Source organism: Trichechus manatus, unplaced genomic scaffold (assembly GCF_000243295.1).
Source record: "Trichechus manatus latirostris isolate Lorelei unplaced genomic scaffold, TriManLat1.0 scaffold00024, whole genome shotgun sequence".
NCBI lineage: Eukaryota > Metazoa > Chordata > Mammalia > Sirenia > Trichechidae > Trichechus > Trichechus manatus.
The window spans coordinates 20,162,535-20,183,680 of record NW_004443960.1 but is presented as its reverse complement, the minus strand read 5'-3'; the positions used below and the strand labels follow the sequence as shown (position 1 = coordinate 20,183,680).

General features: G+C 43.8%; 2 protein-coding genes and 1 non-coding gene across 3 annotated transcripts in view; all 3 read right to left on the bottom strand.

Moving 5' to 3' along the window:
• Positions 1–6,474, bottom strand: part of POLR3E (RNA polymerase III subunit E) — a 51,005-nt gene extending 44,531 nt beyond the window's left edge. Inside the window, exon 1 of the mRNA XM_004373323.2 lies at positions 6,314–6,474. The gene's annotated coding sequence lies outside the window, so the exon portion shown is untranslated. The remainder of the gene's footprint in view (positions 1–6,313) is intronic.
• A 131-nt stretch (positions 6,475–6,605) lies between these two features.
• Positions 6,606–6,687, bottom strand: TRNAL-AAG (transfer RNA leucine (anticodon AAG)). Its single transcript has one exon. It is a non-coding gene; the product is annotated as a tRNA-Leu (tRNA).
• Positions 6,688–16,439: 9,752 nt separating this feature from the next.
• Positions 16,440–21,146, bottom strand: part of EEF2K (eukaryotic elongation factor 2 kinase) — a 71,272-nt gene continuing 66,565 nt past the window's right edge. The window contains exon 18 of the mRNA XM_004373322.2: positions 16,440–18,949. Within this exon, the coding sequence (XP_004373379.1) occupies positions 18,840–18,949 (110 nt within the window). The 3' untranslated portion in view covers positions 16,440–18,839. The remainder of the gene's footprint in view (positions 18,950–21,146) is intronic.

Here is a 21,146-nt window from a genome sequence, read left to right as displayed (position 1 = left end):
CTCTGTCAACCCAGAACTAAAACAATTCCCAAGGCCAACTCTTCAGACAAAGGTTGGACTGGACTGTGGGACATAAAATGATACTTGTGAAGAGTGTGCCTCTTAGCTCAAGTAGATACATGAGACTAAATGGGCAGCTTCTGTCCAGAGGTGAGATGAGAAAGCAGAGAGGGTTAAGAGCTGGTTGAATGGACACGGGAAATCAAGGGTGGAAAGGAGTGTGCTGTCATAGTATAGGGAGAGCAACTAGGGTCACATAACAATGCATGTATAAATTTTTGTATGAGAGACTAACTTGAATTGTAAACTCTCACTTAAGCTACAACAATAAAAAAGGAAAAAAAAAAAGATTACAGCCTTGAATTCTGTCCATGAACAACTTCCTCCTTTGCCATGAGACCAGAATAACTGAGTGGTGCCCAGCTACCATTACTGAACATTTTGATCAAAGACTCTATACAAGAACCCTGATCAAAAGGGGGGAATTTCAAATTCTCATGACTCCAGACTTTCTGGAGCCATGAGGGCTGGATGAACTCCTGAAACTACAGCCCTGAGATAATCTTTAAACCTTAAACCAAAAATACTCCCTAAGTCTTCTTAAAACCAAACAATAGTTTAGCTTAACTAGTAAGAAATGTCTGCCTTGAACACTATGCTCTTTTAATTAAGAACTATCTATATGAGATTAAAGTGACAACAGCAACTCGAAAGATTAGATAGGAACTTTAGGGGGCAGTGAGTTTACGTTAATGCGAAAGGAACAACTCAGAAAAGGAGGACAAGAATGGATGCACACAACTTGAGGAATGGAATCAATGTCACTGAACTGTATACACAGAAACGGTTGAGTTGGTGTTTGTTTAGCTGTGTATATTCTCAACAACAACAAAAGAAATTATTTAAAAAAAAAAAATTACAGTCTTGGAAACCCTATGGGGCAGTTCTACTCTGTCCTGTAGGGTTGTTATGAGTCGGATTCGATGGCAACGGGTTTGGACACAGGTTTGGACAGGACCAAGGGGTCAGGTGAGGGAAAAATGGGGAGTTATTACTTAAGAGATACTAAGTTTCTGTTTAGGAGGATGGAAAACAATTGAAAATGGAAAGTGATGATGGTTGCAGAACATGGTGAATGTAATTAATGTCATTGAATGGTACACTTAAAAATGGTTAAAATGGAAGATGTTTTGTTACGTATATTTAACCACCATTTTTTTTAAAAAAGGGAGGGGAACAAAGCTGTTCAATTCTATATACTGTTGCCACCCATGAGTTAGAAATGTCAGACACACCAGCACCACACTGAGCCTCTCCTGGGCAGATTCAGTAGGACCAAAAGTGAATGTTAAAAGGCACAGTACTCTCACCCAAGGCTTCCACCTAAAATCATCTCACTTATTACAGACACTATTCCACCCTGTAAGCTTGTTCAGGCCAAAATCATTGACACCATCCCTGACCCCCCTCTTCCTCTCACTCCACACTCACGCCCACTGCCACCTCCTCACACCAGCCAGCTCCATCTCGTGCCTAGATTAGGGTTAACAGCCTCCTACCTGGTCTCCCTGCTTCTACCCTTGCCACCTTTGTTCACCCCACAGCCAGCAAATCCTTTTGAAAGCCAAGCCAGAGCGTGGGATCATGTCACCCCACTAAAACCTTCAAAGGCTTCCCAACTCCCTCAGAATAACAGCCAAAGTCTCTATCCTCTTGCGTGAGGCCCTACACAAACCTGACCCTTTAGCTCTCAGATCTCATCTCTAGTCTGATCGGATCGGATCTGATCTGACCTCACTTTTCCCCTCCCCCCACCCTACCTCTGGGCCTTTGTTACTGCTCTACCCCCATAACCTCAGGACTCCTTCCTCCCCCTCCTGCAGGCTGCTTCTCAAATGGCTTGTCCTCAGTAAGGTCTTCTCTGCCCACCCTAGTCAATAACTGCAACCCCCCACCTCTCGTCCCTGCTCTGGTTCCCTCCAGAGCAGTATCATCCTGCAGCAGAGTACAGCTGTGTTTTATCTGCCCCCATCCCTAGCCCTCTAAGCTGTAAGCTACATGAAGGCAGGGATTTTGGTCTGTTTTGTCCCTTGCTGTACCCTCAGGGGCCCTCGTGGTGCAATGTTAAAGCACTCAACTGCAAACCAAAAGGTCTGTGGTTCAAAACCATCAGCCACTCCACAGGAGAAAAGATGTGGCAGTCTGCTTCCATAGAGATTTACAGCCTTGGGACCCCTACGGGGCAGTTCTGCTCTGTCCTATAGGGTCACTATGAGTCGGAACTGACTTAACAGCAGTGGGTTTGGTTTCTGGTTTGGGGTACCCCCAGGGCCTAGGACAGTGCCTGGCACACAGCAGGCACTCAATACATATTTGTCGTCTGAATAAATGAATCACAGGAATGCTATTTAATAGGGAACTACAAAAAGATTTTGAGTAGAGGAAGGCCTGGCGGGAGAGGGACAGACAGACTAGAGGGAAAGAGTCCCAATGGGTTACTTACAAGGGTGGAGGAGATGGAGGCCTAGCTGAAAATGAGGAGCCTCAAAGTGACAGTTTTAAGTACCCATAGTGCCCAGACTGAGGCTGGAAGGAAAGCCGAAGGTCCCACCCTGTCTGCACTGGGGACCAAGTGCCACAGACACGTCATGCCCCTACCTTCTCTGCCACCTCTGTGGACAGCTCAGAGACTTTGAATTTCCAGGTGAGCAAGGGAACAGATCATATGCACTAAGAGAAGGTGCAGCCTGGGAGCTTCCCAAGACGCGATCGTTCTCTGGGAAACACTATTCTGCCTGCTGGCCTAGGCCCAGTCACTGAGGAGGTACGCAAAAGACAGAGGTTTGACAACTGGCCTTTCTAACCATTACCAGCTAAACAGTAACGTACTTAGTAAGAATCAGCACAAAGCTGGTTCCTATGAGGCGGAGGTTAAAGACGCCCCAGATTTCCATCATTCTCCAAGCTGCTGAACCGCCTGTCATCTCCAACACCAACTATTCCCCACCCCACCCCCATCACTGTGATGCAGTAGTGTTTTCTAGCCTCACTAAAAATGCTGGTTACAACCCCTAAAATGATTTCCCATCTCACTAATAAATCTTGAAGTGCAGTTTGAAAAATACTGATCCAACAAGCTTCCCTGCATTCCCTCTTTCCTACATCCAATTCTCCCAACAACAGCCAGAGCTGTCTTTGTAAAAAAGTAAATTACCTCATTTCCCTGCTCAAAACCCTTTGACTGTTGTGTAGAATAAAATCCAAACTCCCTTCCACGGCCTCAAGGGCCCTGCGTGATCTTGCCCCTGTCTTCCTCTCACCATGCAATGGGCCAGACCAAGCCCCAGCCTGCCTCAGGACCTTTGCGCACCATCTGCAGTATTTTCCCCAGGGCTTTGCAGAGCTGGCTCCTTTTCATGGAGTGTTAGCACCACCCCATCCCAGGAGGAGACAGGTTCCCTGACCAACCTATCATAAAGAGTCTCCTTACCCCAGTCACTCATCTTCCTGTTTTATTTCACTACGAGTCACTACATCTTGTCACAATATGCGACTACCTGGTCTATTGGCTTGTGTGTTGTCTGACTTCTGCAAGAGAATATAAGTTCCATGAGGGCCTCTCAGGGCTTCAGTTTCCTCAAGCATAACTTCACTGAGTTATTGTGGATTTGTTTGTTGTTGCTTTTTTTTTTTTTTTTTTCCCAATTCACTGCTATTCTCCTAGTACTTAGAACAGTGCCTGGCAAAGAACAGACGCTCAATATAGTACAAAGAATAATCGAGTGAACTGAGTGCGTGAAAGCAAGTAGCTACAGACCCTCAACCCAGTGAGCCTAACTAGGCTAACTAGGTCCCATCCAGAAACCAGCAGCCTTACGGTTTGGGCCTCATGGGCACTTGAGTACAGACAGGTGAACTGAACTGCAGGAGAGCTGAGACGCACAGGTTCAAATCCCACTTCTGATGCTTACTAGTAGTAGGAGGGAGGCAGGATGTCCAGCCACCACAAGTCAAGCTCTCACAGAAGCAGTAAACCTGTGACCACCTCGGGCTCAACAAGGTGTCCTGTGGCCATAAGGGCACTCTCTGGCAGTGGCTCCACGGGCTTGGGCACAGGAAACAAGAATGGCCTCTGCCCCAACAGGAAGCTGCTCAACAAATGGAAAGGGGACCAGGACAACCAGGTGAAGCTAAGGAGGGGTCCACAGCAGAGGAGGTACTTGAAGGCCATGGCAGGGCACATCCACACTGCACCCAGGAATCTAACTTGTCAGTCAATCAGAAAAGCAGAGGCAACTCCAAATAATCGCTAGCTGATGGATGGAGGGAGTGGGGGTGGGGGGTGACAAAATATAATGGGGTTAACCCTTTGGTGACCAGTTACTTTCTGCTTTGACTTTTGTTAATACCATGTGTTTTCATTAATGGAAGCATGCTGTATCATTGAACGTGTCCGAATTTTTGGTAGGTAGTATGGATTTTTTTTTCTTGCCCCCTCCCACAAGCCTGCTGTAAGTGTTTAGTGGTAATATGAAGTACACTAGTTATACCCGAGAGTCCCCACTGGGGCCTATTGGTACATATGTGTAACAAATAAAATTTTTCAAAATTTCTATTTTTTCTACCCAAAATTCAGACACCTCATACAACACCCTGTAAAAACAGTAACTTGTAGCACACGCCCGTTTCTTCAATTTCAAACAGTCATACAGGCCCCCCACCCTATCAGTGATACAGCAGCTTCTCAATGAACTCCAGAGGCTGACGATGTTCACGGTCACTGTATGCATCCACAGGTGCGTAAGGGTGAAGGGCAAAGGGCCCCAGGGCAAGGAGGCACAGTTCCTGGCTTCTTACCACCTTCTAATTGGCTGTGTGTCCTTTGACAAGGTATCTCCTCTCTCTGAGTCACCTAGGTTTCCACCTCTGTAAAAGATGAGTTGGCCTGGCCTAGGTGTAAGGAGTAATTAACCCAGCGTTTACCAGGCGCCTGGCCCTTCTCTAAGAACTTCACATACATTCTTGTTTAATCTTCTCCACGAACCTATGAGTCAAGACTTAACATTCACATTTAAGAAGGAAAACTGGAGTTCAGAGAGTAATTTCTCCCAAGGTCACTGATGCAGAGGCCAGGAAAGCCACGATAAGAACCTGAGACCATCTGATGTCAAAGCTCCTTATTCTTAACCCATATGCCACACACTATTGCAACAGAAGGCAGTATAGCAGGGTGGGTAAGCGCCTGGACCTTCAACCTGGCTGCATATGTTCAAGTCCCACCTCTGCTGATTATCAACCACTGTCATTAGATGGATTGTTTAGTTTTGCTTTCCCTCGCTATCCCCACACCTAAGATGGGCATAATGAAAGTGCCTTCCTCCAGAAGCCTGCAGTGAGGAGTAAGTAAGGTAATAAATGTAACCTGTGGAAAGGTTTGTTATTACTTGGCAACATGTTTTCTCCCAATGTCAGAGGGTCTGAGACTTAGCCACATATCAAGTGCTACATACAGGGGGTTCACCTGTCTTACCCTATTTAGCCCTGACAAACCTAGGAGGTAGGAATTTCTATCATGCCCATTTCACTGGTAAGGAAACTGTGGCGGTTGCTAAGATCTCTTCTTCCTGCCCCCAGACCCAATTCTAAAACAGACCACAATGACCTTGTTTATTTACTGGTTTACTTGTGCTTCCTGTCACCTACTTTGATCAAATGGTCAGGGTCGTATCCGCAGCACATAGTCGGTTCTCAATAAATAAGCCTGAATAAATGAATGAAGAATTCCGGGCCTCGTCCGGCAGCGGCTAATCTGGTTCAGGTGCGAGGAAAGAAAGGGCCCGGGCAGGCTCGGGGTACCCTCTCCCGCATCTATCAGGGCGGGCCGCCTGGCCCCGAGCCACATTGTCCTATGGGTGTCGCCTCCCTCGCGGGTGGTCAGGCCCCCTTCTCACGCCACCCCAAGCAGCCATCGCCGATAGCCGACAGGCCGGCCGGACATCGGCTGCCTGCGGCGGGGGCTCCTGGAGGAGACGGGGCGGGGTAAAGCAGCTGGACCCTGAGTCACCGCCGACAGTCTCGGCAGCGGCCTTCCCTACTCCGGGGCCGGGCCGAGGGGTCGGAGCGCGCGGCCAGCCTTGGTCTCTGCGGCGGGCTGCCGGTCCTTCTCGCCCGGGTCGCGAGAGGACCCCGGCCCCTGGGCACGGCATGGCACGGCCCGGGCCTCCTTGGCCTACTCGGGAGTTCAGACCAGGCCTACCTCGTGAGTGCAACCTGGTTCGAGCCCGGGTCCCGGCGCAGCAAACTCGGGACTCACCTCTCCGCCGGAGCCGCGCGCAGGCGGCGGCAACGGCCCAGGTAACCGCGGGCTGCAGAGGCGGCGGGGGCCCGGCTCTCTATCAGGCAGCAGCCATGTTGCTGGTGGAGAAACTCCGGCGGACACGTGGGGGGAGCTGGGCGGACTCGGCGCTTCCTCTTACCCACAATGCCCCGCCCCGACGAGCGCAGACCCGCCTCTCCGCAGCTCAATTCATTCGGATGGTGGCACTGACGCTTGCGCAAAACGAAGCCGGATGCGAACGCAGCACGGCCAAAAAAAAAACATATTCTGGCAGCGGTGGGATTCGAACCCACGCCCCCGAAGAGACTGGAGCCTTAATCCAGCGCCTTAGACCGCTCGGCCACGCTACCTATGTGGCTATTAGGGTCTTCAGAATGCTACTTATTATGTTCAAAGAGTTTCGTGTTTCCGAAATTATTATACATTTTTATTGGTGTATTTTTATCTAATATGTGCTTCATCTGACCCCAATATAATTATCTAGAACACACTATGTCTTTTGAAAAATTATTTGCTCTAGTATTTAGACCCAGACTCATTCCAAATAAGTTTTAGGGCGGAAAACATTTTAAAAATCTACATTCTTAGTTAACTCAGACGGAACCTAGGTGTAACCCACACGACCCCGGCTACCTGTCTCGGAAAGAAAAGGTTGCTCCTGGCAGTAATCCGCACCAGAGACTCTAATGGACAAACCAGGGAACCTGGTCTGAGCAGTTCTCTCTGAAAAATTTTGTATTTTAATTTTTAATTACACAAATAGTACATGAATTATCGCAAAATATTAAAACTTTGCACATTAAGGATTAAATGCCCTTTGACATTTGACCCCCATCCTAATCTCCTCTGCAGAGGTAATTATCATTATCAGTTTAATGTATATCCTTCCATATCGTTTTCTGTTAACTTATATGGATATATATGTATACATTCATATGGAGATTTATATAAATATAAAATACATATATAATTTCATACACAATAAAAACAAACTATCTTCTATGGATATATACTTATTTATGTGTTTATATATAAAATAGTTTTCTTTTTATTGTGTATGACATTTTACATAAATAGTATCATACTATTCGTATTAATCTGCAATTGGCTTTTTTTTTTTAACCCGACTATGTGTTTTTAAATAGCTATCCAATGTTGATGCATATAGATATTTAAAAATACAGAAAGACTAAAAGAAAAAATAATCACCCATATTCCCACCACCTGGAATTCAATTAATTACTGTCAATATCGTATTTTTTGTTTCCAAATCTTTTTCTGCGTATACGCTTTTAGTTAAATGCTACACAGATAATGTTATGAATATGTTGTCTCTTAAAAATGCATTCGAAAATATATTAGACCTTTACAGATTTGACCTCCACTTCATCCCAAACTTCCTCCCCTGCCCCCAGCTCTATCTCTTACCATGAATTTGATTGTATCCTTTCAGTCCATCTTATACTTTTACATATGTATATAATTATATATACATAATCTCTGTGGACAATATATAGTGTAGTTTTCCAGGGACAATATATAGTATGGTTTTCTATACGTTTTCGTTTTCATAATGGTACTACATTGTACCAGTATCTTTCTGCAACTTGCTTTTCTCACTCCAACATGTTTTTGCGGTCTACTATGATCCATATAGATCTAATTCATTCCAAGCTATGAATATGGACTTTTAAATTGTTTCTGAATTTTTGCATTACATATAATACCGCTGTAACTTTTCTTGTACATGGCTTCTTGTGCAAGTGGATGGATATTTTTCCAGAGTATATAATACCAGAAATGGAATTACTGGATCATATGCATATTTTCCATTTTATTAGATATTGTCAAATTATATGACCTCTGATGATTTTTTCCATTTCTTCCCAGGTTTTCTACCTTATCCTGAGTCATTTTTTGGTAAATTTCCTGGAAAACAAAGCGTTTCACTTGATTTTTCACATTTATTAGTGTACAAAATCTGAAATTTCTCTCCTATCTGAGTTTTGTCCCCTTTATCATTCTCTACCGTTTAGCATTACCTCTACCATTGGCAGCGCTAAGGACCCCCATTAATTAGTTCAGCTGCTCCTTCTCCATCCTTGGTGGCAGACACATGTGGTGGTTGGAAAAATGGGCTGAGGACAGCACAGTTGTGACAATATTAGAGGTTTTGAGTTTGGCCTCTCTTCTCTGTCCCACCCTGGATTCAATCTAAGACCTATGAGACTTCAAAGCCCTGTACACTTTCCAGAACCTGCTCCTGGGTCTATAGAAATCAGAATCCATCCTTGATGGCAAAAGTCATAATATGTGCCTTCTACTACCCCCACCCCCATTGCAATGCTGATACATGAATCCTGCCATTGACAGACCAAGAAAGAAACCATTACCATGGATTCTGACTCATAGTGACCCCATAGGACAGAAGAGAACCCTATAGGGTTTCCAAGGCTGTAATCTTTACAGAAGCAGATCACCAGGTCAACAGGACTGGGTGGATTTGAACCACCCACGTTTTCTGTTAGCAGACAAGCACTTAACCACAGCACCACCATTGACAGGGGACTACATTTTGCTTAATGTGGTTAAGAGCACAGGTTCTAGAGTCAGACTGCCTGGGTGTGAGTCCTGGCTCTTCAAATTATTTGGTGTATGATTTTGGGCAAGTTTGTTCATTCATTCATTCATTCATCCCATACTTGTTGAACTCCTACTACATTTGAGTTCTGTTCTGGGCTCTAGGGATACAGTAGAAAACAAATAAAGCCCCTGCCTCATGAGGATTACATTCTAGTGGCGAAACTGGCAACACACCAGTAAACTAAGAGAGGTAAGTCAGATTGTGATAAGTGCTATGAAGGAAAAGAATGTTATGATGAAGGAGTGATTGGGGTGGGAACTGTTTTTGAAGGGGTGTCATGGAAGGTCTCTCTGAGGAGGTGGTAGTCAACAGAATCCTAAATTTTGAGAAGGTGCCAGCCTTGGGAAGAGCAGAGCATTCCAGACAAAGGGAACAGTGGGGGCAAATTCTTTAACCTCTCCAAGAGGTGTGTAAATGAATTAAATGTAAATGGATTAAATACTCCAGTCAAAAGGCAAAATTGGCAGAATGGATTAAAAACAAAACAAACAAGATCCCACTATAGGCTGTCTATAAGAGACACACATTTCAGATTCAAAGGCACGAATAAGTCAAAAGGATGGAAAAAGATGTATTCAATCAAACCATAACCCAAAGAGCTGTAGTGGCTATACTCATATCAGGCAAAATAGACTTTAACACAAAATTGTTACTAGAGACAAAGAAGGATCTTTTATAATGTCCACCCAGAAGAACCTCAAAAGAAAGGCCTGGCAATCTGCTTCTGAAAAATCAACCATTGAAATTGAGCACAGTTCTACCTGACATACATGGGGTCACCATGAGTTGGAGTTAATTTGACAGCAGTTAGTTAAAATAGTAAGAAGTCCGGAGACCCCAAACAACCATGATCACCTAACTCAACACAATGAGCCAAGTCAAATGCTTAGCCCAAGACTCACCAGGGGAATAAGGAAGCAATTCCAAGCAGGCCAAGGCTGCTGATGCCTTGGACACATCCCTAGAAAGTCATATAAATCACACTTTTGTAAACAGAATTCTGGGGTTGTGTTGACTGTATTAGACTTTTCAGGGCCATGATCCAGTTGGCCACCACCACCACCACCACCACTTGCCATCAAGTTGATTCTGACTCATGGTAACCCCGTGGGTGTCAGAGTATAACTGTGCTCCATAGGGTTTTAAATGTCTGATTTTTTTTGGAAGGAGATTGCCACAAACACCCCTAACATTTGGGTATTCTATATCTCTCCTTGTCTCCCAGTCTCTTCCTTAGCCTGGTTTTTATTTCTCTATTTACCTTTAACATAAGTAATGGCATGCAAACATTTCATTGTGCTGGGAGAGCTTGTTGCTTTTAAAGGAATTAAAATGAAAAAAAAAAAAAGTACAGAAGCAACCATCTATTGAAGACACAGGCAAGGCATTGTGAATGGCACAAAGCTAAAAGAGGAATAGTCCTTGAGGTCAACAGAAGCATTGATCTAGTCATAGTATTTTAGTACTGGATCCTCCCAGTGAAGGGTAATTGCTGGAATCTGCTCATTCCCATTTTTCTAGGAATTGCCTAACTAGCCCAGAGAGTGAGTGTCAGCCACCTAGATGCTGAGTATGCTTGCCCCCACAGCCATGGCAAGAGGGTTGTGTGGTGGATATTAGGACTCAGGTTGGACCAATCACATTTTCTTTTGAGAATCTGAACTGAGACATTGTGAGTTGTTGATTTTTTTATTTTTTACTGTACTTTAGGTGAAGGTTTATAGAAAAAATAGTTTCTCATTAATCAGTCAGTACACATATTGTTTTATGACATTGGTTAACAACCCCACGACATGTCAACACTCTCCCTTCTCGACCTTGGAGGACCTTTTTTTTTTTTCAGTGAAAATATACATAGCCAAAGATAGACCATTTCAGAAATTTCTACATGTACAATTCAGTGACATCGATTACTTTCTTCCAGTTGTGCTGTTATTCTCACTATCCTTTTCCAAATTATTCCATCACCATTATCTTCAACCCACTGCCCCTAGGCTTCCCATCAAAACTTTTGAGTTGCTGTTGTCAATTTGAGCTCACATATTCTTTTTTTTTTTGTACTTTAAATGAAGATTTACAGAACAGAATAGTTTCTCATTAAACAGTTAGTACACATATTGCCCTATGACAATGGTTAACAACCCCATGACGTGTCAACACTGTCCTTTCTCAAGCTTGGGTTCCCAGCTTTCCTGTCCCCTCCTGCCTTCTAGTCCTTGTCCCTGGACTGCTATGCCTCATTAGCCCTGTTTTGTTTTATGGGGCTGTCCAATCCCCCGCTGAACAGTGAACCTCGGGAGTGACTTCACCACTGAGCTAAAAGGGTGTCTGGGGGCCATACTCTCAGGGCTTCTCCCGTCTGTCAGTCGTGAGTTGTTGATTTATTAATTTGACTGTGTTAAGTGTTGGAGTTAGTGTCTGAGATTGGTTGGAACCAGGAAGAAGGGGAGATTTGAGATGGTCACATTTTGTGATGGAACCCTGGTGGCACAGTGGTTAAGAGTTTGGCTGCTAACTATAAAGGGTCAGTAGTTCAAATCCACGAGCTGCTCCTTGGAAACCCTATGGGGCAATTCTACTCTGTCTTATAGGGTTGCTATGAGTTGGAATCGACTTGACGGCAACAGGTTTGGTTTTTTGGGATTTTTTATATTTTGTGACATAGGTTGGAGAAATAGAGAAAAAGTCAGTGCATTGTAAAAGAAAATGATAAAGCGAGAAGAGCAAAGAGTCATAGAGATTTCCTGATGGTTTTCTGGTTCCAGCTCAAGATTCTTCCCAAAGTCCAGTGGGATTCCCACCCTTGGAGATATCTCTAGTCATCCCTTTTCCCCTTTCCTGAGAAAGCTAGTGCTACCTGGTATCTGTTAATTGTAGTAAAAGGATCTTCCTTGCATGTGGCCAAAAGTTTAGCAGTTGGTAAGAGCTCAGATGAAGCCAGAGATAGTTCTGCCAGAATAATCTGGAGGAATTCAGGTCTGTCCCTAACACATACTGAGCAGGGAGCTTGCAGAGATGCAGGCTGATCCTGGAAGGCAGAGTCCAAGCCCTGTTTTGGGAGTTTCTTGCAGTCCAGTAACCTCCTTGCACAGTTGTCTTGAGAAAAGTCAGAAGTGAAATTAATAAGCAGGGGATGCAGAATGTTGCATCAGAACCCCGGACACAGTGTCTGAGCGGCTATATACAGGAGAGGGGAAAAACTGAAACCTTGACTATCCTTTGGTGTGTCCATTTCTCCATCCCTGGCTAATGTGTCTATGTCCATGTCATATCTGGCCAAGTGGTTCCTGTGTTAGGTCAAATTACTAGGCGCCACTCCTGGTAGTCCCTTCTGTCAATTCCTTTAAGTTCTGCTTTGCAACAATATTCCCGGTTTGCTGGTGCTGGCGGGCCACGGGAATAACACTGCAGCACTGCCAGTCGGCATTGCTTATGCTGGAACTACGACAGCATCTGATCTTCTTCAATCTCCAACTTTGGTTTCTGATTAATGAAAACATTCTTGGCAAATGCTTTCACTGTGGAACTCCTTTAAGCCTCAGTTTTCTCATCTGTAAAATGGTCACAGTAACACTGAGGCTTGTTTCAGGCTTAGAGATACATGTGTCCAGCTCAATGTCTAACGTACTATATATCATTGATTCCAAGACACACATTTTTTCCCATTTAATGGAGCTGGGGTGGGGTCAAGCACCATAGATCAAACACTGCCCACTTCCCCCCACCATCCCCAATCTGAGGGCCTTCAGGTGAAAGGCGTCTATCTCCATATCTTAAGCCGTAGGCTGTGGGCAGTGGGGATGGGCATGAGGGCTCAGTCCTGTATCCCCTCTACTCTTCACTCCCAAAACCTATTGAACCAAACCCATTGCCATCGAGATGATTGTGACTCACAGCGACCCTATAGGATAGAGAACTACCCCATAGGGTTTCCAATGAGCGGCTGGTGGATTCGAATTGCTGACCTTTTGGTTAGCAGCCTGAGCTCTTAACCAACTCCCTTGCCCCTATAAAAGGAAAATTATCCCAAACATGGTCTGAAACCAAATGTTTCTACATAAAACACCTTCTGGAAAGAAGTTAGCATTCTTGATGAAATACTTAAGCAATTTTCTTATAAATTTAATGGTATTGAGAAGTGCTAAGAAAATCATTTTCTACCCAGTCCAGTTCACTGTCATCTGTCAAGAGTGTATTGACCTTTAACCAAATATCCTTTTCTTTTGTATCTTGTCTAGCAATGACTACCTAGTCATTCTCTTTCCCTATAAAATGTCTCTACAGATAGGGTACATGGGAGATTACTTTTCTGAGAATTTCTATGTCTGAAAATGTCTTTGTTCTACTCTAATACTTGATTAATTGGCTGGGTATAGGATTCTAGGTTAAAAGGCATTTTCCCTCAGAATTTAGAAAGCATTGCCTTCCAACTTCCAATGTTACTGTTGAGATGTCTGATGCCATTCAGATTCTCAACCCTTTGTATGAAACCAGTCCTTTTGCTCCGGAAACTTCTAGGATCTTCTCCTTTTCCGCAATGTTCTGAAATTCATGAAGATGAATTTTAGTGTAGGTCTAATTTTATCCATTGTGCTAGGTACTTGATAGGCCCTTTTGTTCTGGAAACACATATTCTTCAGGTCTTAGAAATGTTCTTGAATTTTTTAAAGATTCCCTCCCCTCTACTTTTTATTTGTTCTTGAACTCCTAAGTTAGGCTCCTAGAATTTTCTCTATTTTTCATCTTGTTTGTTTTTTGTTGTTCTACTTCCTGGAAGATTTCTTCAACCTTATCTCCCAATCTTTCTATTATTTATTTCTTAAGGACATATTCAATTTACAAGAGCTCTTTTGTTGTGTGAAAATTTTTAGAATTATGTATTTTATTCTTTTGTCATGGATACAGTATTTTATTAAAATATATTAATCATAATTTTTTTAAGTTTTTTTTCCCCTGCATATTCTGTTCCCTCCAAGCTACTTTGTTCTATTGGTTTGTTTTCGTCTGTCTTTCATAGTAAATGCTTTCCTGACGGTGAGCCTTGGCTGCCTGCTCAAGTTTAAGCATTGAGCTCTTAAAATAAGTTGTTTGGGAAGTTCTGTGGGTATCGGTGGGCTTGTTGGCTGTGGGCCTTTCCTGCGGGGTGCTTCAGCCAGCTTGTTTCATTAGGAAGAAGTACTTTTAAGTCTTTTCTCTTGGGCTGATCAGACTCTCCAATTACCTTGCCTTTTTCTAGAAGGGTCAAAGTCAGACTGCCAGTGCCTGGGATCACAGGGGGAGAAGAAAGCTGGAGGAGCCTCTCCCTCAAATATGGAAAGTTCCACTTAATCCTCCTGTCAGTATGATAATCTTACTCTCTTCTGTGCCTGGTGTCCCAGGCTTCTACAGGGTAATAAAGAGGCAGCCAGCCGGCTGTCCATACTGGGTATGAACACATCTAGTAATCTGATGCTTTAACGATCTATCACTGAATCTCCATTTTTAGCCCCATTTCATTCCATCCTGGGGGTTCCCAGTGCCACCAATTCCTCAGCCTTTTGGGGGTTCTTCAACGATGAAAACTGAGTTGCTGCTCAGGTTTCCCTATTGCTGACTTAGGATCCAGCCTTCTTGGGTCTACCAATTCAGTTAAATCCATATGCTTTCTGATATCCAAAATTTTGTTGTGGTTGACTCTTCTTTTTCTTCATCCTCATGGGTTTATACCATTTAAAAAAAAAGCTCTTTCTTGTAGGATTGTAGGAGTGGACCTAAATGTGTGTCACCTAACATGCATAGTTACGCTGTTTACATTTCTAAAAATTAAAAAAAAACAACACACATTAGCTTGAAACCAACATTTTCTCAAGCTTTGGATCGCAAAACACTTTAACATGTATCATGTCCTCCCAAGCTGATAACAGCCCTGTAGGGGTAGAGAATATTCCGTTTTATAGTGAGAAAATTAGGATATGACACGTTTCCACATTTTCTCTAACGCAAACTGACAGCATATGGGCCAAATCTGGAAAAAAAATTTTTTATTAGAATTTATTACAAATGTTAAAAATCAGCAACTTTGCATTTAAAAAATCCAGTTTTCAGTAGCTTTTGAAAGAAATGGAAACCAGGGCAACATTGGGCCCACATTCCCCATGGCGACAATCCTGTGGAGCTGAATCGCAAATACCCCTTTCAGATGCTGTGTGAGTCTTTGGGTTCACCTCAGCCTCCACCCAGCTACTTCACTCGTTTGTTACCACAGGCATTTGAAATTGGAGCCAAGAAAGAAACCACTTTATTTGGAAAGAGGAAAATGGAATTGAACACATATGCAAAAATAAATCTATAACCCAAACCATTTCTTTGGGGTCCCACCCTGCCTCCACCATGTCCTGGTGGACCAGTTACCTCAGAGACTAGAAAGAAATAACAGGCACAATTCTTCACAGGGAGTGTGCATATTTTATCTCCTTTCTCTCACATGAGCTGCATATAATTGTGTAAACATTCACTGATTTGTAAAACATATCTGGTACTGCAGACAAGTGTGCTGGGATGAAAGGAAATGAAGTCACAAAAATTGCTGTTTTCAAGGGCAGTTTGCCTGGCTTGATTCGTCAAGGTTGCATTTAGTGATAAATTCCCACGGTGCCTCAGGTGAACGGAGAACAAGAATATTCAGAAGCACTGAGGTTTGGGTTCCTTTTTTTCTTTTGTCTGTAACAAGACTGAAAGGGCCATGAAACTCCAGTTTAACCTTAAATTTTATTCCCAGGATCCTCTAAGTAACAGCAGCTCTTAAGCCCTCTCTCCAACTTAGCTCACTAGCAGTGGCACTGTGAAGTCAATCTACTCTTCAGAAAACGAGCTTCTCCATCTGTGAATGAAGGTACTGCTGGATTATATCCCCATCTCTGCTAATCTCCTGGACCTTCACCTGCTTCTTGAACTTGAAGATAGTCTTGGATGTCTTTCAGTTGAGCTGAATGTCTTAGGGTATTTTTTTGGCATACCCAGCATTTGTGGAAAAAGATGCCCTAACCAGCTTTCCAAAAAAAAAAACCCATTGCCGTTGAGTCGATTCCAACTCATAGTGACCCTATAGGACAGAGCAGAACTGCCCCATAGGGTTTCCAAGGAGCGGCTGGTGGATTCAAACTGCTGACCTTGTGGTTAGCAGCGGAGATCTTAACCACTGTACCACCAGGGATCCCTAACCAGCTTTAACAAAAAAACAAAACAAAACAAACTTATTGCTGTTGAGTCTATTCCAACTCATACTGACCCTATAGGACAGAGTAGAACTGCCCCATAGGGTTTCCAAGAAGCAGCTGGTGGATTTGAACTGCTGACCTTTTGGTTAGCAGCTATAGCTCTTAACTACTACAGCACCAGGGCTCCTAACCAGCTTTAGAAGGCACAAAATTAGGTTTTGAAGGTAGAGTAAGTTCTGCTGGTTCAGAAGATCTCAGTATCTTTTAACTTCGTTTTTTTTTCTTTTTTTTTTTTTTTCACTCTTAATGGTTCTTAAGAAGCATTTGCTTAGTTATACATCCAGGACATTCCAGCCTCCTGGAGGAGAAGGGGACTGCCTACTAATATTAAAGGCCATGTGGGTGGGTGGGGTTGGAATTGTAGAAGTGATGGTTCAAGCTAATCCCCAAAATGAATCACTAATTGGTTGGAGGAACTAAAGCCTCAAAGACAGAGTGCAGTGATTCGGGCTGACTCTATTTGTTCACACATTTGGCTGACTCTGTGCCAAGGTGCTGTGTTTTTGAGCCCTGGAGGCCACAAAGTTGAGATAGCTTCTGCCCTCAGAGCTTAATATGGTAGCTCTCAGTCAATCTTCGGTAAAACGGTTAGAACGGGTTGGCAAACCACAGTCTGGGTGGGCCACCTGTTTTTATAAATAAAGTTTTATTGGAACACAGCCACATTCATTTGTTTACATATTGACAATGGCTGCTTTTGCTCTACCAAGGGCAGAGTTGAGTAGTTGACAGAGACTGTATGGCCAGCAAAGTTTAAAATATTTACTATCTGGTCCTTTACAAAAAAAGTTTGCTGACCTCCCCTGGGTTAGATGAAAAGAGTTGATATATAACTAAGAAATGAGACAGGTGACTAGGGAACACCAACTATTCACATAATAAAATCCCAGAGAGAGAGGAGGCTTAGTGAATCATAAACAACAAAAAAGCATGAAACACTATGAGGCTAGATTACTTGGAAGAGACAAATCACAATAAAGTTGCTTTTTATATGCATTTAACATATGCAAGTTAACTATATGCGGTAGTTTAAAAAAAGACACAAAACCAAAAATTTAACACAAGCCAACCACTTGATTTGGTACAGGTGAAGAAAGGGTGATCAGTTTTAACTTCCAGAGGAAAACTGGCTGTGATGAGTCCATATGCAAAAACCAGGGATACTGAACTTGATGGGTGGTTTAAGGGATTTTTCAAGAGTAAACTTGACTCTGCTTGATAATTTCCTTCTGGGCACACTCTGGACTTTGGAAACTAATGATTGCACAGGTTCCTGACTCCATAGCACTTAACACTAAAGTGTTGAAGGATCTGTTTTAATGAACAGGTAAGAATGATTTCTATGCTACACTGCTTTTTTTATGTTTTGACTTTTAAATAAACAAAGACTTCTTTAGCACTTAGGGCTGATCAATGCAGTCTATTTTCTTTGCTGTTTGAAACACCCAATTGAAAGCATGCTGTTAGATCTGAACTCCTTTTAAAGGGAAGGCTCATTAAAATAAGGATAACCATAGCCTGGCCCTGGGGAAACTACTAGAATTAACGAATGTTTATAGTTCTTGCCCTCTCATTCTCAAACATCTCAGATAATTCTCAAGGGGCTGCTGCTGAAAGCATCCAGCTGCAAAGGACAAGAAAACCAGCCTAGGTTCAAGCAGAAAAGGCCAAGGATGAGGGCTGGGGAACAGCTACTACAGGCCATTAGATGCTAAGACAACATTGAGGAGTACTGTACAAAGGACACTTGTCACATTGTGCATGCTGCCACTGAGATGCAGAGATGGCGTCTGCTGGGAGGAAAGGCTCCAACACTCCAAGCCACTGTCCTTCCATGTGTAAGCTCTGAGACGCACCCATTTCCACACTAGCTGATGTAGGGGTTAGAGGTAGTAAATATGTGCATACAAAAATCAAACCTCTTTAGTAAAGCCCATTGCAGAAAGCATGATTAAAAAATGGAATCTGGCTGAATCCCAGAACACCTGTGGCATTGTGGGAAGGAAATACTAAACTAAAAGGTTAGAAAACAATCAGTGTAAGGGTCCCCCATGGCAGAAGGGGACTTGGGCATCATACAATCTCACATCCACTGGAAAATACCATGAGGTTTCCAAATGCTCTGGGAAAGGAGGCTTATCTGCCAAGTTCTGACAATGCACATCATCAAAAGGTTAGCGTGCAGCGCTCCGTTCCTCATTCTGACTCAGGAAACACAAGGCTCTGTAAGCCTGAGATTTCAGTCCAGCCTAAACAGGCAGGTGAGCAAAGCCGTAATATTTACCATCCATGGAAGAAACGCACTTTCTCACATCGCATGACCAAAAAAAAAAAAAACCCTCAAAATCCTATGTTGGTTCATTAGGCTGCTTTTTCATTCCCCACTCCTCCAAAATGCTGCCCTAAAGGGCAGCAGTAGTCTTTGCTGGTAGCAAATTTTCAAGAGTCAAAATATGAAATACAAAAGTTGATTTATAACACACTAAGAACACCCGCCCCCGCCCCCCGTCCCCCGCCCAACTAAATAAGTCCTTTTTTTTCTCTCTCTCTCTCTCCCTTATAGCCCTTGCTTGGGGCAGCCGGCCCTGATTTTCCTAGCGAGTCATTCCTCCATCTGGGCCCAGGCCTCCTCCGCCTTCTGGTAGTACTGGTTGGCCAGCCGGCCCTTCATGGCTTCCATAGCTGCTTCCGCTGCCTCTGTGTACAAGTCGCCTGAAAAACAGCAAAGCGGGAGAGGAAGGCGTGAACCCATCTGTTGTTCTTGCCAGCCCAGTTGTTCTCCCCTTTCCTGGGAACAGTAGCTGAGTCTTTATCCAGTACTCATATACTGAAACTACTGATTCCCCTCTCGCTCCATGTGATCTGGGGGGTGGGGGCGCTATAGATAGGGACATGTGATTTGAGCCTGGCCAATCAGAGCACTAAGCCCTCCCCCCTATTGCCAGCCAAGCCACAGGGATTGGTCCAGACATAGCCATGGCCAATCAATGTCAGCCACCTCAATGGCCACAGTGATTGGTTTAGGGCTCAGCATGCAATTCAGTATGAGCCAATGAGGATCAGGTTGAGGATTTTTGCAGGACTAAAACCCTGATGGCTAGTGCTTAAGAGTTACGGCTGCTAACCAAAAGTTATGCAGTTCAAATCCAACAGATGCTCCTTGGAAACCCTATGGGGCAGTTTTACTGTCCTGCAGGGTCACTATGAGTCAGAATGACAGCAGGGCAACGGATTTGTTTTTGGGGTTTTTTTTTCTTTTTTTTTTTTTTGGTTAACTGTGGATGGGAGCCCTGGTGGCACAGTGGTTAAGAGCTAGGGCTGTTAATCAAAAGGTCAGCAGTTTGAATCCACCAGTCGCTCCCTGAAAACCGTATGGGGCAGCTGTGCTGTCCTATAGGGTCACTATGGGTCGGAATCGACTCGACGGCAACAGATTGAGTTTGGCTTGGTTAATTGTTGATGATGATGAAGATGGTGGTGGTGATGATCTGATTGAAATGATGATGATTACTTAATAATGAATACTACCAGTTTATTTAATTCTCATCCAGTAAAGCGGGCACTGTTCTTATCCCCATTTTGAGCAAATTCAAAGACTAAGAAGTTAAATAGCCTACCCCAGGTCACAAACTAGAAGGGACAATGCTGGGATTGGATCCCAGGTGGTCTTTTAACCACTTGGCTTACTGCTTCTCTTTCCACTTAGATGAACGATTGGAGGGTTAATAAGATCAGGGTCTGTCAGGGGCCACCACACAGGGCAGAGTGTGAAACTAACCAAGAGCACCCAGCCCAAGTTAAGAGATAAACAGCCAATCCTGATCCTATGGTTTGAGCCTCTGGACCTGGCCATGCCTGAAGCCAGTACTGTCTTGGAATTTGCAGTTCAGTGAGCTCACCTTTGCATATGTCAGTGTATTTCAGTCACTTACAATCCAAAGGGTCTTACCCATAGCTTTTTTTTTTAAAAATTGTTGTAGTTTACATGAAAGTTTACATTTCAAGTTAGTCTCTCATACAAAAATTTATACATACATTGTTATGTGACCCCAATCGCTCTCCCTATACTGTGACAGCACACTCCTCCTTTCCAGTCCTGATTTCCCATGTCCATTCAACCAGCTCCTAACCCTCTCTGCCTTCTCATCTCACCTCCGGACAGAAGCTGCCCATTTAGTCTCATGTATCTGCTCAAGCTAAGAAGCACACTCTTCATGAGTATCATTTTATCTCCCACAGTCCAGTCCAATCTTTGTCTGAAGAGTTGGCCTTGGGAATTGTTTTAGTTCTGGGTTGACAAGAGAGTCTGGGGGCCATGCTTTCTGGGGTTCCTCCCGTCTCAGTCAGACCATTAAGTTTGGTCTTTTTACTAGAATTTGAGTTGTGCACTCCACCTTTCTTCTGCTCCATCAGGGACCCTCTGTTGTGTTCCCTGTAGGGGTGGTCATTGGTGGCCCATGGCTATTTCTTGAGTTAGGAGCCAGCGTGGTTAGGGATGAGGGGAAAGACAAGGAGCAAACTTCTTCCTGTCTTGGTGTGTACCTAAATTCTCCCTTGGGCATGGGCTTTTTCCACTTGCTGGTCTGTCCCTAATCAATGGCTGCAAACTAACACAGGAGCCTCATGCCCTACATATGAAATTCCTCTGTTTTGATGGCGATGCCATGTGTCACCTGCTCCAGGAAGTTTTCCTTGACTTATTAACTAACATCCATACTGGGCTTTTAGAGCTTACATACGTCCCTCCTTTCTGGAAGATGGGGACTGGGCCTTACACTGAGCCTGTTTTCCCAGGCTTAAGTGGCCAGACTTTGAGTGACTCTACGAGCTGTGTGACCGTGAGCAAGTTCCTTTCTCACAGAGGATCTGCCTCAGCTTTCTCAACTATAAAATGGGGACAATTACACTT